This window comes from Cryptomeria japonica, chromosome 1, assembly GCF_030272615.1.
Source record: "Cryptomeria japonica chromosome 1, Sugi_1.0, whole genome shotgun sequence".
Lineage (NCBI taxonomy): Eukaryota > Viridiplantae > Streptophyta > Pinopsida > Cupressales > Cupressaceae > Cryptomeria > Cryptomeria japonica.
In genome coordinates, this window is record NC_081405.1 from 98,171,836 (window position 1) to 98,196,090 (window position 24,255).

The window sequence follows — 24,255 nt, forward strand, 5'->3', positions numbered from 1 at the left end:
GAACCAAAAATCTAACTGAAAAATAAATATTAAATAAGAATTTCATATATGAAACAAGGCTAGAAAAATTGACCTTATCTAATTAAAATACATAATTCTCAATGCGCTTTGTAAAAAGAGATCTCTACAGCTATCATCAGGGAACCATGATGCAATGAGACTATTTTTCATACATTCATCATTATCTGAAGGCCATTTATCTTCAAGATGGAAACCGTATTGACTTGCGGCTGAAATGATGTATCCTTCATGCACTCGTCGAATTACATGGCAAAGAATGACAGCAGGTCTTAACATACCAATTTCCCCTGTAGAAACCAGCGCCTTAGCAGTTTCAAATAAGGGGATAATAGCATCCTCCACATAGACCACATCTGTTCCTATGATCACATCAAAACCTTGTGGACATAGACTTCTGGCTGCATCTATATGTGCCTTGTTTCCCCATTCTAATCTCTCACAAAGCAATTTGCTGGGACTCCAGTGTTGGGAATTTGCCTTTATGTTTTCAGTTAACAAATCCATCACTGCTAGATCACCGTCAGTAGCAACCACAAGTTTGGAAGATTTAGCTGCAACCATGGAGCAGATTCCAGCAGAACCACAACCTAACTCCAGAACATTTTTCCCTGAAAAAATATCTGGATTTGTGGCTAGCAGTGGTGACAACATACGAGCTGATTCCCAAAGCATAAAGCCTGTGGACTTGCATGTATGTTGATACTCTTTTGATAGACATTTCAAATTGTATGCTTGACCGCCAATCAAAATATCAAAAACCTAATAAATATTAAATAATAGAAAAAGTCAATTAGGACTTTACGGTAATGTCAAGGTAAGTTTCATAAATAAAGTTTATGAGATGTTTATCTTATCACTATTGCTCCATCCATTCAAGCATGTTAAACCCTAACTGCTAAATTAACTGTGTATATTAAATAATAGAAAAAGTCAATTAGGACTTTACGGTAATGTCAAGGTAAGTTTTATAAATAAATTTTATATGATGTTCATCTTATCACTATTGCTCCATCTATTCAAGCATGTTAAACCTAACTGATGAATTGAACAAAGTAAACTGTGCAGTAACTTCTAACCTAGATGTATGTATAAGGCTATTGTGTAATATTAACAGCGTGATTTCAATTAGACCAGCTAATAAAATGCTTATGATGCAATATTTTCATGAAGTGAAATCTATCATACTTATCAGTCTGAAACACTCCATGGTTGCCATCGTTTGTACAACCACCTTCTCTATATAGTACATAATATTTTACATTTTTCTGAAAACAATAAAGCTCCCTTAACTCATATTCTTCCATAAACAAAAAAACTCTCAACATATATGTATATCGACCTAGTGATCACCTATATTTCTCTGAAATATAGCTCATTCTACAGCTGTTAAGGCAAATTAACCAGTTTACTCTATTTTAGTGACATCCATTTGCAATTTCATGAACCATATATTTAGGGAAGTGCTCTGAGTCCAAAACGTGCTTGGAAACACAAGGCGTGTTTTGATCTATTAAGGTTACTATCTGTTTCTCGGATGTAGTATCATCCTAAAAATGTTGATCAAAATTATCTAGTCCATCTATTATTGGTGACAGACATTCTAGAATTTTACGAGCCATTTTTGGAGGAAAGTGCTCAGAAACCCATCTTTTTCAGCTTGTTTTAAAAAATAATTATATATTTTGAAGCAATAAATTTACCTCTCATATTGATAAATGCAAAGATTACAAGAACACTTCAAAAGGTCAGATATTAGATTCACAGAAATTCAGTAGAATGGAAAACAGATGTATACTATAATTATTAAAATTTAATAATTATGTTATACATAGCCATGTAAATATCAATGAACATTTTCCCAAGGTTGGTCTATTTTCTGCTTAACAGCATATATCTTTTGACATTGTACATAAGAATCATGAAGAGGAAGGAAAGCCCTTCAGTTCGTGAACAGCAATGCCAATCCAGTTTGTCATCTTGCTTCTGAGCAGGTCAAGAGAATTACACAGGTAAACCCAGAACACGATGGATGGAGCAGCTAGAAAATTCTCTTACACAGGGATGGGCTTCGGGGACAGGGAGACGGGGGGACGCAGGGATGGGCTTCGGGGACGGGGGGACAAAGGTAAAATGTTTTGGGGATAGGTTTCGGGGACGGGGGGACTTGGGCTTGGGAGGGGGAAACACGTTTCCGTGGAACACTGCCTGAGTTACACGTCATATATGTATACAGAAAATTAAGGTCCAACATATTTATAGCAAATCTTTATGTTAGGTGGAAAATGTGGCATAATTAAGGATTGACAAATTCACTATTATTGTTATAAAGTATTTTCAAATGTCAAAATGCTGGGCATGTAAACAGAAAAAATGCATTGAAGATGCTTCTGTTTGGATTGAAGAATTTAAGCATCCTTATATCCATCTTATCTCCCAACAATGGAGTGGGTGAAACTAAAAATTTGATTATTAAATTTCATTCCTGCCTCTCCCCCTTCCCTTCCTCCCTCATCCTCAGACCATCCTACCACTATCTCCCAACAAAATGGCCCAAACTGGAAAATGATGGGGGCCCTGAGTCCTGGGCTGTGAGGTGTTGGTGGAAAATGTTGAGATCCTAACAGGACCCCCATATCCTGGTTTTCTGATAGGCTTGGAGTCTCTGGAAAAACATAACTGAAGCTTATGACACAGAAATCTAGAAGAACCACATCAGACTCAATTCTTGGCATTGACTCCCAAATGTTGCCAAATTTTCTTTTAAAAGTTCCCTTCAAATCAGTCAGAATCAGACAATTAAATGTAATTGTTGTATGGAATCCGTTGCCTCATGAGATCTTTCTTTAAAGTTTGAATGGTTTAGAAATATTGGGAACAAAAGAGAACAGAAGAACTTATCCAAGTTGGCCTTGTCCTTGGTAGAAAATAATCTTCTGGATCAGAAAAATTAGCACACACCAGAGATAGGTAGATCAGTTCTGGAGGATATGATAAACAGAGGTGCAGGAGGCATCACTGTGATTGAAGGATGCATAATTTTCAATTTAAAAGATAGAAGGTTCTAGAAAGCAAAATTAGAACACCAAATCTTTATAAAATAATAATAAACCCCCAAGCTTAGATTTGCTTGGCTTTCAATTATCACCATCTCGAACTACAAGCATGCATGGAAGGATGTGTTAAGGGGACAATAGGACAGACAATTATGAGGCTGACGGATTATCTACTGAGGATTTCCTACTTTGGCTCACACCTCTTTTTTTGACAGGTGGTGCAGAGTTGGACACGTGGGTTTTTGTAGCTATTTAAGTGGGAAGTATTCTGTGCTAATATACTTCAGAAGAGTTATTGAAAGGTGAACACAGGCTACTGGGCGTGGGCATCTGTTCTTGTGTTCATGCTTCCTCTCTGTTTAGTTGCTGTCTCCTCTGCAAGACAATTTATGCTGGATTTGCATGGAACCAAGTCACAGTTGATCACACCTCCATCCCCAACAGCTAAAATATACAATGTTCTATCCACATCTTTGTTTGACAATAATACAAGGGACAGATGATTGTTTCCATTGCTAGATTTGTTTTAAACTTTTATGTATGTGTTATTCCATTGTATGCAGCTCACTCTCCCCACATTTACATGATATGGCACCTATTTTCAATAAGAATCCTATGTGCTACAAGCCTCCCACTTATGAAAAACTCCACAACACCCTTTTTGACCAAGAGAAATCAAACGCAGAGATATCTATTTCTCCTAATTAAAAGATTAGAGGAAAAGATGGATGTTCAATAATTATATATGAATGGATAGATACAAAGAACATGCCTTTATTGATCATTGTTTCTATACTGTCTGCCCTCAGTGACAAGCTGATTTGTTCTATAACTTCTGATTTTTTTTGGTTTGTTTGAGTTTGCAAATGCTTGGGGAGTTGTGAATAGTATTGACAAGTACCAATGAATAGAACACAAGAACTATATTGCTACTAACTATTTTAATTCAGCAATATGGAATCAAATACACACATGAATCTTCTATTTTATCACTGTCAACACTAAGAGACTTTAACAGCAAATAGATACATTGATCAATATCAGTCTTCGCATACCAAGAAATCGCTGTGCTAACCACTATATTGTCTTCAGAATACATCATCAGCAAAGTATACTCCTTCAAACCCCCTTCTTGGTCTTGTATGGCACTCCTAATGCTGGTACGGCACCCTCAGCTGCTGGCTCAGCTCACACAATGCTGATACAACAGATTTTACTCTACTACATCCTTATACAGTTCAGCTCTGCTTTGTTTATGACTGCTACATCACCCTCACTGAGAACACGGACCTGTATAGCAGCTTCCAGTCATGCATGGCACCCTAGCTGGAAGTCCGATATGGTACGGCATTCCAACATGTAGTTCTGGGCATGTATGGCAGCCTCGGTTTCACTGTGATGGCTGGAAATGTTCAACTTGCACAGCAGATCAGCCTCGCTGCTTCCCACTTCAATCCTCAGGCTCAAGCTCTCAAATCAAACCTTCCCTGGTTAACTACAATATTGATAAATGAATGTAACAGCTTCTCAACAATCTGATTTTACCTTAATGCACAAGCAAATCCCCAGACTGTCTTTCAACAGTGTGAAGATTGTCAGCGAAGAGGGATTTCATCCTCCAAGCCCTTGAGAAAACTCTCCAAATAATTTCATCAATTTCTTGTATTATCCAGCATGCCTGAAAGTGAGCTCTTGGAAATCTTTTACAATGCTCTCATAAGAGCTCATTCACTCATTTTACCAATGTGGGATAAATAAACATTACTCCCCATTTACATTTTATGTCTTCAATGTGTTATTAAATAAGGGGACCTTTAATATTTAAATATTTCCCACTTGACTATAGTCCTCGCATTAATAAAGTTAAATATTTATATTTACTTAAGAACATAACTTTATCAATGCATAAATAAATCATATCAATGATATTAAAATCTCCAATCGATATTGAGCATTTACCATTAACATGATACTGCCACTGATGACCCAGACCTAACTCAACTGACTTACTATAAATAGTAAGTATCCCAAAAACACATCAAAACATCTCAAAATTGCCTGCAACTAAAACTTAGGCCAAATATCCTCAAGGTCCCTTAAATGTCCTGGTTAGCCTATAGGACCATGGAAAAATAGACTAACGACAACATCATCATACGTGTGCTAGAAAGGGGACATTACAATTTCTTCTCCAGCAAGTCCATATATCTTGGGAGCTATTGATTGCACTTTTAAAGAGAAGAATGCAATCTACCAAGCAGATTTGTTGCATGTTGCTAAAGGAGAGGTTGGCCCATCACAGGCCATTATAGATGTTATTCCTGTATTGAAAGTTGGAGGTCTGGTGGTTCAACAGAGATACAGAGACATCTTTGTTGGAAGCCATTTTACTTTATGCAATAAACAATTTTTTGAGGGACATCTCAAAGCTTCCTTGCACTTCTCCCTACATTGCAAAAGGGAGGCAAATGCAAATATTCTTATGTAACCACTGACAACCATGAACCATGTATCAAGCCTATGCAAATGTTGCGCTACTAAAACCTTGTGCAACACTACCGATTTTGAATTCTTAAGAAATCACTTCAAGTGTGCACTGTGCTATGCAACATGGCAATTAGTGGTATGTGTTCAAAGTAGAGGATTCCTTGCTGTGAGTGCCAACAAAGCCAAGATTTATGCTGAGCATTGCATTTTCATTTCAAGTGAAATACATTACCAATATTTTGTAAACCATTGAAAGTGTCGTCTGTTTTGCAGACACATATTCAGGGAGAAATTAATTAGAAAACATTCCATGTGTTAGCGAATAAAAAAACTTGCAAACAACTGGAAATCTAAACCTACCCAACAGATGCAGGAAAAGTTACTTGTTAGTTATTATCGTCACAACATACCTTTACAAATGGCTGTACATGCCTTGAATCCAAAATCAGTATTACATTAAAAGATTTTAGAGAGACAACCATCTTCCAATTATATTGCAGGTTTCACCCTAAAAAGTGGCATAAATCAAATTGTATGTAGGATGGAAAAGTGTAACAGCCATAAATCACTTGAAATATCATCTGAATCAGCAATATGGTGGCTGAAATGAATGTCTTAGTAGCCTGAATAGTTGAAACCTCCTACAAAAAGCACAAAACAAGGAATTTCTCTCAAAATTTGTAAACCTATTGTAGGCATCTAAAAACGGTCAACGCATGCGGTGTCATGCTTTAACATGTTCGTGTGACCTTATTTTAGGGTTGTCGCAATTACTAACACTTCTTCTATGTCATGCATTCGATCTTTATCATTTGTCAACATTGTGTCATTCCTCTGCATTCTTTTCCTATTCGGTTCCAATTCTCGCAATTTGAATTAGGTATTGTCAATATCACTCTCAAATCTCAATCAATGATCGTGATCATCTTGTCATATCAATTGGGCATTGTTGTAACCCTAATCGGTGTCGATTAGGGTTTTGTCCTAATCTCTTGTCATTTGCAATATCAATCATCAATTATCAATGGATTTGAATCATTTTGGATCTTTGTCAATCTTCATCATAAATCATTATCAATCTCTTTGTCAATTTTGATCGATTAGTCATGGGTCTTTGTCAATCTTTTTGTCAAATCAATCTTCATCAAATCAACCTTTTTAAATCTTTGATTGATTCGTCATTGGTCTCAATCAGTCATCAAATCAACCTTTTTTTAAGCTCTTTCCCCTTGGTCTAATCTTCCATCAAGTTAGAAACCATAGGAGAACATAAATATTTTGTTATGTTCTTTGTATCTTCTACAATCAATCTCACCCAATCAATTTTGTCCAGGTCCTCTAGAAAATTGTCAAGGCAATGGGTTGCACAAGGGATCCAAAAGAGTGTTGAATGCTTCTCTTGGAACAATCTTCCAACCACCATGTATGCCATTGCATTGTCAGCAACAACTTGCGCAACATTTTGTATCCCCACCTCTAAACAACCTCCTCCAACATCAAGCTCAAAGTTTCTATGTTCTCTATTTTGTTGGAGGCATTAATAGACTTTAAAAAATCAGCTCACCATTTAAAGCCACTAAAAATTTAAGGATGTAGTTCTTTCCATTCATCCACCCATCTAAAATAGTTGTGCATCCAAATTTTTGCCACTTCTTTTGATCTTCCATTATTTTTTCTGCATCTTGAAACAACTTGCCACTTAACTCTGTTGGAGAGGGCGTCTTGTATACTCTTTCCCTACAAACATGGAATTATTGTCACAATGAAGGGATGGTTGTTGCAATACTAAAAAATGTGCATGTTTTATTTGCTTCTTTGTGTGTATTTCAGCTCATCTATTCTCGGAATGGGGTACCTATTCTTGATTGTCTTTTTGTTGAGAACCCTGTAATCTATGCACATATGCATTGTCCCATCTTTTTTCTTTACTAGGACCACTGCTGAAGCAAATGGACTTTTCCTAGGCCTAATGTGCCCCATCTCCAACAACTCCTTTATTGCCTTCTCGATCTCATCCTTATGCACCTTAGGATGATGATAGGGGGTAGTAATCACAAGATTCACCCCCTCCTCCAGTTCAATCACATGCTCTATTCCTCTCTCTGGAGGAACACCTGGTGGAATGCTTCCAAACACCTTTGTATGTTTGGATATGACCTCCTGAATGTCTGGATGGTACTCCTTAAGCTGTTGCTCTGTAGCTGTAGGCATGATCATACATTTTTCTGCCCACTCCGCCTAGTCATGACTAAACAAAAGTTCCATCCTCTTAAGTGAGACTAGTCTAAGTCACCCATCTGAAAATCCTCTAAGGACCACTTTCCAACCTTGGTGCTAAATCTCATTTCCAATTTTTCCAGATTGAAGGTGAACTCCACTAGAGATCTCATCCATTTCATGTCTAGGATAACATCATAATCTCCCATATCAACAACATAGAACTTGCCTACCATGTCATAGTCTCCCATCCACATATGAAGATTAGGAATCATCTGAGTACTGAGAATCTTCTGTCCATTATGTAATATTCCCCTTAATTTTTTCCACAATTACATTCAACACAACACTTGTTATGGTTAGGAAATGAAAACCAAATGCTACTGAAAGTAACCCTCCACTTTCTAATCACCGAGAGCCCAATCTGGGAGGGTGAGAGCATATAGTGTCGAGGGGATCGTTAGATGCCAATAACTGAAAATGATTACAATCTTTGGGCGGCAAGCCAGCCCCTTCCGCTTATACAGCGGGATAATGAAAACGATGCAATCACTTGGCAGTAAACCAACCAAGGACAAGCTAAAGAACTGAAGAATGCAATCACTCAACCGCTTGTTCAGCGGGAGGACTAGAAATGAAATTACAATCAACTCTACTGCTTATGCGGCGTGAGGACAGTATTACAATATTCAAAATAGGCGGCAAAGCCAACCTCTTCCACTTATGCAGTGGGACTAAGAGCAATAATCCAATTAGATAGTTGTTAGTACTACTAACCATCTTTACAATGCACAATATGGATTACAATTTAAGGGAAATCACTATTCCAAATGTGAGACTTTGCCAAGATCAAGAGGCAATGGAAAGCACAAATAAGAGAGAACAAAATGTTGATAGGAATAAACTGTATTCTATCAAGATGAAGATACTTATCAACTGGATCATCAATCGTTGTTCAATAGTTGTTCATACAATGAATATGAGCCTATATATAGGCAAGGCAAAATGGATATGTGAACACACAAACATGACATGTGGCTCAATAAGAAACAATAAAATATTCCACATGAGGTGGATCACCCACCGCAGGTGGAATTATCACTCCACAATAAGTGGATATGATAGAGTAGTAACAAGATCAACACCATAAAAAGTGGAAATTCTCCTACACACACTATCCCAATGTGGCACAAACACCCAAGTGTTTCATACCCAAACTACTATGAAATGCATTTCCTAAGTAAACTTAAGTAAGGTGTAATAAAATCCATGATGAATAATTATTTACACCAACACCCCCCTTAAATGCAACTTAGGGGAATGCACTTAAGTCTACAATGCAACTAAGCAATGCAATATAGGTCCCAGCTACTAGGCCATGTTAGGTACCCATGTACAAATGCAAATGCATGCAAACCAATACAATGAGATCTCTCAAAAAGCAGGGAAAGAGAGAAAAACCCAATGGGAAAAAACCCTCCCCCAAAAGAGAGATGAAAGCTATAGAAGAGAACTCTCATAGAAGTATGTGAGGAACAAAACCACATGTGAGGAAAAAGTCCCCCCCATATGAGAGAAGAAGAGAAGCTAGGTAGCCCCCCCCCTTAATGTGGAATCATCACTAATGATAGAAGCTCGATGATGTATGAAGAAACTGCTCCATGAACGTCAAACAACATTCCTCCCCTTAGGAAGAAACAAAACCAAAGGTGTACCATGAAGTCTCCCCAATCATGAAGGGAAGATGTATGAAAAAAACTCATGATGAATGGAATATCTAAAAACTGCTCAAGTGTCCCCATGTCGATGCTGAAAGATACCCCCTCCAAAGGTGGTAAACTGCTCCACACTGCTGAAAAAGGCACTCCAAGATCTAGTGGAGATGAAAGTAGAACACGTCCGAAAGACTCACATGTCTTCTCTAAACATAAAGAGACCTCCTCTAACTGTTGTACACAAGTATCCACAATCATGTCAACCTCGAAAGAATGATCATGTAGAGAATGAACAAGAGGGTCAGAGTGTTCCCTCGCAACAATCGAAGAAGGATCATCTCCATCAAAGAGAAGACAATTATCATCAATGACAAGATCTAGAGGCAATGAAAAGCACAAATAAGAGAGACAAAATAGATGATAGGATTCCACAAACCTGCAATGTTTGTCAAGTACTCATCCCAAGAAACTAAAGTTGGAAGACATGAAATATCTTGTTGCACTGAATCACAAGAAGGCAAAATTGTCGCACTATCTGCATCATCAGGTGCAATAGCTAATGTGATATCAATAGGAAGAGATGAAACACAAGGCTCAAGAACGGGGTCACATGTGAGAATCCCCAAGTTCAAGTACCCAAAGTTCTCCTCAAAATCTGAACCATCACAAGAAGTGTGATCATCATGTGAAGAATCATCATATGTGAAATCATTATCATCAACAAAATCTGAAAAGGAATATAACCGAGATGCATGATCAACCACCCCAGTTGCAATGATAGCTCTAGTCTCCAAGTCTCTAATGAAAACTAACTCAGGTGTGAACTCCACAATTCTCTTAGTTGCGCCATGTGTGATTTGATAGATGGAAAGGAGATTGTTTGTCAAATGGGGTACAAACAACACATCATTGAAGGAGTTATCCCCGATGGCAATAGATCCTTTCCCAATCACATCCATGTATGTATGATTGCCCATCAAAATCTACGGCATGGTGCAAGGCTCAAATGTAGACAACATAGACTGCGAAGATGCCATATGATGAGAAGCCCCTGAATCTAGAAGCCATCTCCCTGAATCATGACTTGTAATAGCACAAAGAGCTTTTCCTTTTCTTGTCCCAAAAGAGTGAGTCTTCCCACTTGTAGAAGCCATGGATGCTTGCCCTTTCCCTTTTGATTGTGAGGAAGTGGAAGTTGATGAATCATCCTTCTTGTAGACATTAGGCAAATCAATGTTATGCTTTTTGAGGATATGCGTGAGCTCATCAATCTTCTTAGAATGGCAACGACGCTCCTCATGACCAAACTTTTTACAATAGGCACAAGTAGGTCTCTCCCTCTTTGGTGAATTGTCCCTCTTGGAAGAGGATGAATCTCCTTGTTGTGGAGAAGGTGATGCTTTGTCCTTAGGCTTTGATTGCCATTTCTTCTTGTTTGGGTTGTGTTGTGACCATTTCACACATCGCCCCATTTAAATGGGGACCCCCCCTTTTTTTGCTCGTTGTTGCTCGCCTTTCGCTCTGCTTTTTAGGGTTTTGGTAGTTTGTCAATTGTCTGGATTTAGGGTCAAGCCTTAGGGTTTCTGTTTTGTCGTTTTCAGGCCAAAGTCCAGTCAGTCTTGAGAGTTTTTTTTGAGCTTCCTCTCGCAGGGTGCAATTTTGAATAAAGTGAATTCACCTGGGGCTAAGTGAGTTGGTCTATTTTCAATTGGATTTTTGAATGAAGAGTCTAAATTTGTCTAAGTATGAATGATGAAATTGTGAATTTTGTCCAATTGAGTGATTTTGACCAAATTTTGAAAATTTTGATATTTGACCCCGGGCATTGGAAATGACTTGTTTTTTGCCTTGTGAAGTGATTAAAATCCCGAAATCATGATATTTTGGCCTGTAGGAGCAAAATCGCTCCTGTCCCTCAGTGAAGGACCAGAGCTCGTTTCCAAAAATCTTACTGTCTTTGCAGGATCAAGATGATTTTTCAGTTGGAAGTAGTAAAGAGAGGCGTGATCTTCCTGTTGAATATAATTTGAAGAATTTCATGAGCACAGAAATGCCCCAGGAGTGAAAATCGCTCCTGTCCCTCAGTGGAGGACCGGAGCTCAAAATCAAACATCACCTTGTCCTTGCAGGATTTAAACAACTTGATGATTTGAAGAGGTCAAAGGAGATACATTTCATCAATTGAATATAATTTGGAAACGCGAACAAGAGGAAAAATGAACCAAAATGTAAAATCGCTCCTGTACCTCAGTCAGGGACCAGGGCGAAATTCAGTATAGCTCCCGTCCCTCTCCCAGTGACCAGAGCGAAATTCCTCATAAGGCAAAATTTGGGTAAAGATTGAGCAAGTTTTAGGTTTGAGGCAAGAAAGGAGGGTGAAATGAACCTGTTGAATACAAATTGAAGATTACAAGACATCAATAGGAGACTCAAATTGGCCTAGGCGCTCCTGTCCCTCAGTCAGGGACCAGAGCGATTTTTGCCTTAGGTCAATTCCCTACCAAGTTTGAATGAATTCTAAGCCATGAATGAATGAAAGGATGCATTACAAGACCGTTGAAGATAAATTTTGAAGTTAGCAAAGTGTGATGGAGCCTACAATTACAAATTCGCTCCTGTCCCTCAGCCAGGGACCAGGGCGATATGATGGTTATGTTGCCTTTCCTCTAAGTTTTAACCTCTCCAAGTCAAGGTGAAGGGTGGCAAGGACATTTTGAAGCGTCTCAATGAAGAACGAGGTATCAAAGGTCGCCAATATTGAAAGAATTGCACCGAATATCCTAGTTCGCTCCTGTCCCTCAGGCAGGGACCAGAGCGAAAGTGTTCAAATGAGGCCAAGTTTGGATTGCTATCCACATGTTGAATGTTTGAAAGGGAGTAAAGGACATCGTTTTGCACTTTGAAGACAATTACAAGTTAAGATGATGGAAAATTTTCATTATATACCCAAGTTCGCTCCTGTCCCTCAGTCAGGGACCAGAGCGAAATTTTCATGAAGGCCTAAATTTTGAAGGTTTATCAAGTATCAAGTGGCCAAGAGGGATCAAGGGACTTCATTTTACGCGATGAAAGCAATGGCAAGTTGATGAAAGCAAGCATGAGCCCAGGGCATTGAAGTTCGCTCCTGTCCCTCAGTCAGGGACCAGGGCGATATTTACTATATTTGCTAATTCATTCAAAATTCACGCCAAGTCAAGGTTGTACAAGGTTGCACAGGGTCTAGGGCGTTTTAAGAAGATGGTATGCAAAGGTTTCAAACATCAAAGGGTCATTAATTGAGCCAAGGAACCTATATCGCTCCTGTCCTTGAGCCAAGGACCAGGGCGATTTGCACAAGATCATTTATTTTCCTTCAAAATCAAGACAAGGCGAGGATACACAAGATCAAGGACATCTTTTGGGAAGCAATGAACAAAGAACAAAGTTTGAAAGATAGCAAATTTTGGCTAGAACTTCAGGATCGCTCCTGTCCCTCACCAAGGGACCAGGGCGATAATCCATTTAAGCATCAAAGTGCCTTGTAAAGACCAAGTGAAGTAAAAGTGGAATGAAGAAACAATGTTATTACTCGCCATATAGTGAAGATTGGAGATCGAACAAGCAAGATCAAGGAGAAAACACCAAAATCGCTCCTGTCCCTCTCCAAGGGACCAGGGCGATATCACCTCAAGAGGCACTAATTCGCACAAGCAAGTCAATCAAGCTTGAAATTCCTAGCAAAAATGCCAATTTCAACGTAAGGATGGAGATTTTGAACGTCAAAAACACGAGATTCCAGGCTAAAATGGTAGATCGCTCCTGTCCCTCAGTCAGGGACCAGGGCGATGAGGTTTGTACTTTTCCACCTTCAAATTTTGGCGCTAACAAACATTTTTTGAATTTTCATTAAATGCTAAAAATCGACAAAATTAAAAATTCAATTATATAGCATTTAAAAATTGCGCTTGGACATTAATTAATTGATTTTGCCTTTCAAAAAAAATCGAGTTTATTAATTAAAAAACGATGGCAATTAATTAATTAATTATTATTTTTAATGAAAAATGGAGCGCTTGGGTTTATTTTACAAAAGTCAGCCTTGTTTTTTTTTATTTAATTTTTGTTATTATTTGCTTTATTTCCAAGTCGGCCTAGAGGCAATTAAGGAGGTAAGCGCTTATATAAAGGGGGTGTGATATGGCATTTTAAAACATCATTCAATCATCCCTTTGCATGCGATTTGGAGAAGACAATTACAAGGTGCGAATTTCATCAAGGAGAGGTGCGAAATTCCATTCAAAGGGAGAAGTGCGAATTGTGTTTAGAGAGTGCGAATTTAGCAAAGGAAGGTGCGAGCATCATCAAAGGAGGTGCGAACCTTAGTTTCCATATTGAGCGAACTTGCCAAGGACATTGAAGATCACGTCAAAGACATCCGCAAGGGTGGCGAATTGATAAAGAGGACGTTCATTTGAAGGAGATCACGTCAAAGCCATCTAATTTCAAATTTTGCCTAGGCGATTTTCTTCATTTTGCATTTTAGTGTTAGCTCTCAAGTGAGGTATGGCGATGTGGTCCCTTGTTTTAAATTTTGAATTGTGATCGTCATTGCTTCAAGTTTTGAATTTTGAAATTTTGAATTTCAATAGCTTAATCGTTATTTAGGAAATGATAACTCAAAGACTTATCATGAAGTTTCCTAAAATTAATCTAATCTATGTTATGCATTGCAATATCTAGTTACTTATTATGAAATGTTGTGTAGGTATGGCGACCCCGAAGGCGGGAGCATCCACCAGTCGTCCAGTTCTCATGAAGGAAGATCAAAAGACCGAAGAAGTGGAGACCAAGATCGTGTCGAAGTGGAGCAACATTGGAGATACCAACTTGGGCAACTTCAGTACAAAGAAATTTCGAGAGGTCCCTTACATTGGCAAGCCATCACCTGTCGCCTGGAGGATAATTGAAAGTGGCATCATTAAGGCGGCCGGCTTCCCTCCAGCAGTACAGTGTCATGAGTTGATGATCGAGTGTGCTCGTCATTATGATCCTCAATCCAGAACGATCGTGTCCAAGGAAGGGAACACTTTAGCTTATCTTTCAGAGGAAGCTATAAGTGAGGCTTTCCATCTTCCAGAGCACAGAGATATGGTCTACAAGAGCATAGAAGGAGCCAGGTCAATGTATGAAGATGATCCAGATACTTGCCTAAGCATCATTAACAAGAACTGGTTACTCAAGAGTCGTCCTCGCCTGAGCAAGGTACCGAACACACCACACAGGATTGATTTCCAAGAGGAGTACAGAGATTTGATTACAATGCTCAACCGAGTCACAGGAGCCCCTCAGGCCTTCTACTTTGAGAAGTGGATGTTCTACTTCATTCAGGTGATAGTTTAGGGTAAAGGAACAATTCATTGGGCTAGAATGATTAGCCATTGCTTGGACGTACAGTTGAGGAGACTCAAAGCTACCAAGTCCTTCCACATGAGTTCATACGTCATCTATGCCTTGATCAGGAGCTTCGAGTATGCAGGACTACCTCACAGAGGAGTAATTGGAAGAGGACCCGGCAAGGTCAGAGTTTGTGATTCCTATGTTCACTTGCATCATCCGCCAGGAAGCAACTACAAGTTAGTTAATGATACCTTCACTATGAACATCACAAGGACGTTGCAAGGCGGAATTCACAACAGATTATCTCAGGATGCACAAGAACTAGTAAAGAGGTACGGTGCTTGGTTTATCCAATTTCCGAAGTTTACTTATATCAGAGTTCATGGATGTCCTTCACCTCCATACATGTTGCCGAGATATCCGACAGACAGAATAGTGTTACTTGAGGTAACAAGACAGTTGGCAGCTTATGTGAAGGCATTCAGACACAGACATGGAAATGGAGTTCCGGTACCTATCATATTGGGCAATTCAGTTGAGGTATGTCCTAATGCTTTAGCCATGGATGACGCAGAGAAGGAGTTAGCTTTGTATTCTTTTCCATTCTTTGCTTTGAGGGAAAGCTTTGATCCACATGGATATATGGAGGAGACAGTCGGTAGGAAGTTTAAGCATGAGTTTCAGATTGAAGATTTTATGATGAATCTCTTAGACGATCTTGAAGTGAAAAGAAAGATGCATTCTAGATTGCCTTTGGATTTCATCAGGAAATGCAAGATTTACAGAGTGGCCGACCAAGCTTAGGATAGTGGCAGACATCTCCAGTCATCCTATGATCAAGAAAGCAAATCAATAAGGTTAGATTGGAATGCGCCCGAGGTCGTGGATCTAGATGTTGTGATGGCTCCAGTCTTGTCTTGTACTCGCAAATGGGTTGATGTGCAGCATCAGAAGTTGAGAGAGCAAGGCATAGCTATGACTTTCACTTTGGAAGAGAAGCCAGCCGAAGGTGGAGCTAGTGTGAGCGAAGGTAATCCTAATCCCAGAAATGCAAGTGAGGGCAACCTTCGAAGTGCAAGTGAAGGCGATCTCCATCCAAGAGGCTCGAAGAGGAAAGAGAGACCTAGAAAGAGAGAATCTTCCAAGAAGAAACAAGAGGCCAGCCGAGATCGTTCATCCGGTACATCTTCTCGACAAGAGAAAAGGACACTTGAAGTGGAGGAGTCTATGGAGTCGATGGTTCAGAATGATAAAGAAGGACAGGTACCTCAAGGGTCGCCAAGTGGATCTCTCCAAGATTATGAGTTACATGAAGACAAGAATAATGACGAAGTAACATCTCCTCACAGAGAAGAAGAAATATTGCATAAGGAAATACAGGTCAAAGAGACAAGATCAGCTATCCCAGATTGGTTGAAGGAAAGATTAACCAAGGTGATCGTAATAGAGGACGAAGACAATGTGATTGATTTAGAGAGCCTTGTTGGGCATTCCCAGGAAGTGACAGAGAAGAGAAAGGCTACCAAGATGTCCAAGATGATTAGAGATGAGACTGGATCCAGAAAATTACGGATAGCTACACCGGCAGTAGACAAGTATGAAGGTGAGATCCTAGCAGAGGAATATGATGTAGAGACATTTGAGCTAGGTCCATCCACAGCCGAGCAGACACTAGATGATGCCACAGATTCCTTTGAGGCATTGAAGGACAAGCTTAGAGAAGAAATGGAGAAGAGTAGAAAGCTCGAGAGAGAGGTCGGTGCATGGAGAACATATTTCAGCCATCTCAATCAGCCTTTAGGACGTCAGGATCCAGCAAGATCACCTATACAGGCACTTCCCCTTCAATCAATTGGTGAGGCAGAGAGATTCAGGAGTATGGTCCAGCGTATGAGTACTTGGATGGATAAATCTCATACAGTTGCCGTAGAATTTGCAACAAGGATGATGAAGACTATTCATAGGGCTATTCAGGTTCTTGAGATCATCCACAATTTGATGATAACGGTAGCCGCTTTTGCTCATACCAAGGATGTTATCATTCCTGTCTTGAAAGTAATTAGACAAACATCGAGGAAGGTCTTAGCGCAGGAAAAGATTATGGATGGAGGACCTCACAGTTTACTTCAGTGGTCAACCTTACTCCAGATGAAGGAGGTTCTCTTCGAGGACATCAGTACTAGATGCAATCATGTTGAGGAGGTGATCAACCCAATCCAGGACAGAGTATTTGAGGTACTACGTACCATTCTTGGCAGGAGGATCGAAGTTGAGACAGATGTGGATTTGCAGGAATTGGAGGATAGGATTAAGGTCATCTTTTGCAAGGACGCCAATATCACGGATGAGCAACAGGACCAGATGTTTGCTACCATGCTCCTGATCGAAAAGACTAAGGAACTTGAACTTACATGGGACGCAGCACTTCTAGATGCATTTGATCAGGTCATCCACTTGGAAGAAAGAATGAAGAATCTTCCCGAGATTCCAATTGCTGAGATCGAGGGAATCATATCAGATTCATTGCATATGCTAAAAAGGAGCATTGGAAAGGGAATAAGATTCTAGAAGAGAGGTTGTTATAGATGACATGGCACCTTAATTGTCATTGGTCTATGTCTCCTAGATTTTCGTGCCAAATTTAATAATTGGCTATGCATTTAATGTTGTGCAATAAAAGGAGGCTATTTGTAACAAACCCTAATTAGGGTTTAGGTGTCATGATCTTGACCGTTGATTTGCTTTCGATCTGGACCATTCATTGTAATTGAGGATGCTATTTATACCCTCATTTCATTTCATTTTGATAATAGTTAGATGTGAGAAGAAGATTAGATTATTGATGTATTAGAGAGATTAGAGTTTAGAAGCAATTTACTTTTGTAGCAAGATTGAGTTTTGAAGAAAGAATTCAAACAATTGTTGTACATGATGACTTTGGAATCAATGAAATATTGAAGTTATGGTGTTTTGTTGCAATTCTCTTGGTTATCTTCATGGTTGTTCAATTTTCTTGAATCATTTCTCGATCAAAGTAGTGTGTTAATTCGAAGGACAAAATGTTGGACTTGATCTTTGGTAGGATTCGCTTTCCAAACCACTAGCTTCTTGCTGATTGTAGGAACGCCTTGCGTGGTCGACTGGAGAATACTCGAATCACTTAACCTTCAATCGTTATTGTATCTTGGATATGTACCTTCGTGGTAGTGTCTTTGATCTTTGATGTATTGAAAAAACCATTTGTTACCTTAGAAGATCGCATCAATTTCAATTGAGTTGTTATTTTATGGCAAAATTGAAGTTGGTTGAATCTTGCCAAGTCTTGTCCACATGAAGTCATTCTTAGGGTTAGACTAGATTAGACCTCTTGCAACCCTATCCTTTTGTTATTTTTTGGAAAGCTTGTTTAGTTTAGCAAAATCTTCGGCAACGTAAGGCCCCTTGAGGACACAGCAAATCACAACGACCACTGGTGCTTATCCACATGTAGAGACCCTACTTACAAGAACATTGGAGTCATCCTAACTGATCCTTCTTGCGAAATCTTCAGCAGTTAGCGACTTTATTCAAGAGAGGATAAGATGCCTTTGGGTATTTTATTCTGTGTATGATTGTGTACAAAATACATGTCAACAGGTTGTTCTTTCCTTGATTTCCTTTGTTCCCTTGATTTGCCACTAATGCTTGAGACTTAGAAGCCTTAAGAATGCCCATGCTTATCAACTTAGTTTGTTCCATCATCAACATTTCAGCGAAAGCATCAAATGTAGACATTGTGTAGCTTGAACCCATTGTCATCCTATGGGTTTGGAAACTAGAAACAAATGTTGCATATTCTTGTGGAAGTCTGCCCATCAAATTGAAGATCAATTGAGTATCCTTCTTATCAATGCCACAATCTTTGAGTTGTGCCCTCAACTCTTTTGCCTTAGCGACATAATCTTGTATAGTATCAAAGTTCTTGGGATCTAACATGGTGAGATCACTATCAATTTGATATCCCCTAATCTCATCAACTTGACCATACAAGTCTTGAAACTTTTGCCAAGCATCCTTGATTAGAGTACATTTCTCAATATGAAAAATGAGATCCTTTGATACATACTTTCTTAAGGTACCAATTGCCATGATATTTTTAGTGAGCCAATCTAAGTGACCAACAGGATCAGCCTTAGGATCGACGGGAGCAACAATAGTTCCATCAATATAATGAGTTAGTCCTTTTTCCATAAGTTTACTCCATGCATCAATTTTCCAAGTAGCATAATTATGAGGAGTTAAGAGAGGAAATTTAGGAGAACCCATAGCAGCAAAAAGGAAAAAACACAAGATAGAAAGAGGCACAAGAGACACCCCCTCAAATTACTCAATCAAGAACACCCCCCCCCCCCCCAAAAAAAAAAATCAAGATTTGGCACTTTATACTTAGTGCGTGTACAATGGGCCACTTGCAAAACAAGGCAAAGTGGACTTCCGATTTCAATTTTACAACTTCTCAAAAGGCGATATAAGAGACTTCAACAAATATTGCTAGTGATCTAAAACTGAGATCCAAGCAAAATACAAGTACTAAATAGGCCAAAAAATGACCAAATACTGAAAGTACAATTTCTACTCAAAATCACTGCAAACAAATGGCAGATTATGAAAGTAGACAAAACATTATGCACTTTCAAAAAAAACGGCACCTAAAAAGGAGTCCATATGAGCCCAAACGAAGCCTCCAAAGTTGTAAAAATCAGGATTTCAAAATTTTAATAAAACCTATATCCGAAAATCAGAAACCTCCTGCACCACTATACAGATCACGAAATTCTACCCCAAAACAAAAAAATTGCTTGAAAAAAGGAGTCCAGATGAGTGAGATATCGCTATTTGAAAATTGCCTGCAAAATTATAATTTCTAGAAAATTTTCGTCGCAGCTTCAAACTTCAAATGCCTCTAGATTTGGCCTCCGAAGTCCGATTTGGATGAAACAAAAGGCAAAACTGACTTTCTTGGACCTCCTCAATCCAATGGTAACCTCAGATTTGACCCATCAAGCTTCAATAATAACCTACAATAGAAAGCTCCAAAACACACAACCCCAAATAGCATCAAATTTCTCTCAATTGGCAAACCAATGACACTCTAATGGCTCTGATGCCATGTGAGATTTTGCCAAGATCAAGAGGCAATGGAAAGCACAAATAAGAGAGAACAAAATGTTGATAGGAATAAACTGTATTCTATCAAGATGAAAATACTGATCAACTGGATCATCAATCGTTGTTCAATAGTTGTTCATACAATGAATATGAGCCTGTATATATAGGCAAGGCAAAATGGATATGTGAGCACGCAAACATGACATGTGGCTCAATAAGAAACAATAAAATATTCCACATGAGGTGGATCACCTACCGAAGGTGGAATTATCACTCCACAATAAGTGGATATGATAGAGTAGTAACAAGATCAACACCATAAAAGGTGGAAATTCTCTTACACACACTATCCCAATGTGGCACAAACACCCAAGTGTCTCATATCCAAACTACTATGAAATGCATTTCCTAAGTAAACTTAAGGTGTAATAATATCCATGATGAATAATTATTTACACCAACACCAAAGATAGACGGCAAGGCCAACCTCTTTCACTTATGCAGTGGGACAAGAAAGAACAATAGAAACTGTTGTTAGTACTACTACCGGCATTACAATATGAATCATAGCATATAAGAGTAATGAACCAAGTGCAATAACATAACCAACAACTGCAAATGAAACCAAGTCCTTTCTCTTCACACACCCCAAAACCAACTCCAAAGACCAAAAACTCTAATTCTGATATACCCCCAACACGCTGAAAACACACAAACTAGCAACACCAATTCCCACACAAACACTCACAACTCACCCAATTCTTAATCAAATGACACAAAACTGATAGCAAATGATCACTAGGAGGTAGGCGATCATTCCTAGGACAACAAAACATGGCAAACCGACCCCAATAATTTATGCACGCATTCCAAAGCGCTCAGCCACATGGTACGGCCAGCTAAGGTACGATTTTGCAAAAATAAAATCCAAAACACCATTTTAAGCTCTATAAACTTGCAAAATGAATCGCCTAAACCATAAATAAAGATAGATGAAATACCCAGAACGAGGAGAATGACACACTGAGACCTGCGACCCAAAATCCACTTCAACACACTTCGCAACTAGCAACAAGAACACACTACAGCACTCCCAAAACTCAGAAATCTAATATATATATCTGCAACATTATCTTCAATCCACTCCTCTGAATGAAGAGCAATCTCTGGCTCGACTAGTTGTTGTATTGCAAGCAAGAAATCAAGCTATGCTAAGAGATAAGCGTTCCCCGAAGCTTTCACTCTGCATTTCGGCAACATTTCATTATTAAAATTCTTGGATACCAAAAACAAGAGCCCAACACTTTTATTTATAGACCTTGTGTCTCCAAATTCAAATTCACATTCCCTCCAAATGAATGCCAAACCCAAATGCACATTCACTTCACATTATTTTGAAATTACATTTCATTTCTCCTTTCTCCAAATCGACCTTCTCATAGGAGCAAATATACTTTATAAAAATCACAATAAAATCATAATGTGGCATCCAAGGTAGATAAGTGAAATATATTATAAAATTAACTTATTTCTTCATAAGGCGTCCATCTTGCCTTGTTAATATTTCACTTTATAAAGTATTTTTCCTCAACAATAAATCGCCCAATATATAATTAAGGAAATGAATTAGATATCAATATAACTTAAGCAATCCCTTCAAAATAAATCGTCCAACCTTTGCCTAAAGTTATAATTTAATTTAAAACACCATTTTTCATCAAATACTGAACCAGCCAAAACAAGCTCCAAGGATATGGGGAAACAAGCTGAGAGAATTGCCCTACCAGAAATAGTCACTGAACTAAGCTGAAGAATCCTTGCCAAGAATAGCACCAAAAAATGCTTGGAAGACCAACTCCTCAAATTGACCTGCCGGAAATAGCCATCTGAATAGGCCTATTGACATGCTGCTAAAAATGGTGCTTACTAAAAATAGTAAGTGTTTCCAAAGTGATTTTAACCACATTCTAAGCAGCCATCGCACTTACTAAAAATAGTAAGTCCGGAAAAAGTCACCCGATGCAAATGCATGTTGAACCATCTTGAAGCTCTCTGAAAACCCAAAAGGAATCCAGAATCCAAACTATCAAACTCCCACATACACCCCCTAAAAACACCAAAGAATCCTCCTAGAAAATGGGAAACCCTAATTTTGGCTCCCGACTAGCCTATGGGCCTCCGAAATAGGCTAATGGCCAACTGAACTAATCACTGCGGAGAAGAGGACATTACACATTAGCTACCATCACTCTGAGCCCCTCATGCTCCTCTATCAGAAGTCCTCGCTTCTTCACAAATCTTTCATCGATGAAATTGTGGGTGGCTCCTGTGTCTATCAGCAAAACCACTCGTTGCCCCTATATCACACCTCTTACCTTCAAGGTTATTGACAGTTCAATACTAGTAAGTTGTGCAATGGTCTTATCTTCTCCAACCTCCTCTGTCGTTGTATCTTCTTAATCACTACTTTCTGAATTTGACTGTTGTTCTGACTCTTCTGAAGCTGATTCTTTAGTAGAGAAATTGTCTAACTGTTTTGCCTTCGCTTTAACAGTACACTTATGCGAAGGGTCCCATGGCTCTCTGCAATGAAAACAAAGTTTCGTTCTTCTGAGCTCATTCAACTGATCACTGTCTAGTCTCCCTGTATCTGTTCATGGTAGGTGTGAGTCACTCTGTTTCTTGTCCTTCTCTTTTTTTTTGTGGGAAACTCTTAGATTGAAATTGGCTTTTTGAGCTAGAAGCCTCCATGTCGTTGGCCTTCTTAATGGCCTCCTGTAGCGTAGTGGATTGAGGGCCTTAATCCACCCTCTCAATGGATCAGCCAATCCATCCATAAAAAGCACCATGAGCCTCCTCTGTGATATATTTGTGACTAATACTGAGAGTCTTCGGAACTCTGAGATATAGTTCTCCAGTGGTCCCCATTGTTTCAACTGTGCCAACTCCTTGAAATGTAGTTTTGGATCCTTCCTATCAAATCTCTCTATCAATCGTTTTGTAAACTCAACGTAGGAAATGATTCGATCAACTATTGCATATGTGCAATGATACACCAGCTACTGCACAACCAACCCCTTACAATGAACAAACTAAACTTGTTGCAAGCATTGTTCACGCATTGTAGCAACAGTGTTCATGGCATTGTAGCGATTTTACTATTCATGACACTATAGCAAAAACAGTTTTCATGGCACTGTAGCAAAAACACTATTCACGACATTGTACCAAAATCAATATTTACTACATTGTAGCAAAATCACAAATTTGCTCTTCTCCATTATAAAATCCAATAAGCTCAATGTGTTTCCTAAGATGAAAACACCATTAATCCTCCTGACTGTGTCTTCCAACAACGAAGAGAATGCTAGCAAAGAGTGATTTCGTCCTCCAAGCCTGATAATCAGATTTCCAGGAAATCCAGCAGCATAACATTAATCTCCATCCAAGCATGCTAAATGGAAGCTCTTCCATCTCTTTTATAGTGTTCTCACAAGAGCCCATTCCTTCGTTTTGCCAATGTGGGATAAAACATAACTCTCTTTATGTAACTTATGTCTCCAATGTATTATAAAATAAAGGGCTCTTTTATTTAAATATTTTCCACAAACTATAGTCTATGCATTAATAAAGTTAAATATTTAATTTTAACTTTATAAAAAAGCTTTATTAATGCACAATAAATCATATCAATGATAAATAAATCTTCTTGTCAATTTTAAACAATTACCATCAACATGTCACTGCCACTGGATGTCCAGCCATGTCCAAAACGACTTACTATAAATAGTAAGTATGCCCAAAACCACTTGCAACTGAAACTGTCTAGGCCAAACGGCCTCTAAGTCCCTTTCATGTCTTGGTTAGCGTACAGGACCATGGGGAAATAAGCTAACGACGACATCATGCTATGAATGCTAGAAAGGGGGCATTACATGCGTCTCCTTGTTCCACTCTATAGCTTCCAATGAAGGTTGTGCTCCATGTACATTTCTAGGTACAAAAAAAACTTACAACCAAAGTTGCATGGACACAAATACGGTATTGGATACGGCTATTTTTTAAGACCCCTAATATGTATAAGGCTGGACACGTAATTCATAAAAAACACATACACATATATTTAACACAATTTTCTAAGTTATTCGAGGAGATTTTCATTACTTCAAAAGCAATATAGACACATAATTTCTACATAAATAATGATAAGTAGATTTAAAGTTTTACAATATGCAAAA

At 38.7% G+C, this 24,255-nt stretch overlaps 1 protein-coding gene across 7 annotated transcripts in view; it reads right to left on the reverse strand.

The window, feature by feature from the left end:
- LOC131041905 (uncharacterized) overlaps window positions 1–24,255 on the reverse strand; it is a 170,194-nt gene continuing 145,939 nt past the window's right edge. For all 7 annotated transcript variants that reach the window (XM_057975140.2, XM_057975142.2, XM_057975139.2 and 4 more), the window contains one exon: window positions 1–780. In XM_057975140.2, the coding sequence (XP_057831123.2) occupies window positions 79–780 (702 nt within the window). In that variant the 3' untranslated portion in view covers window positions 1–78. The remainder of the gene's footprint in view (window positions 781–24,255) is intronic.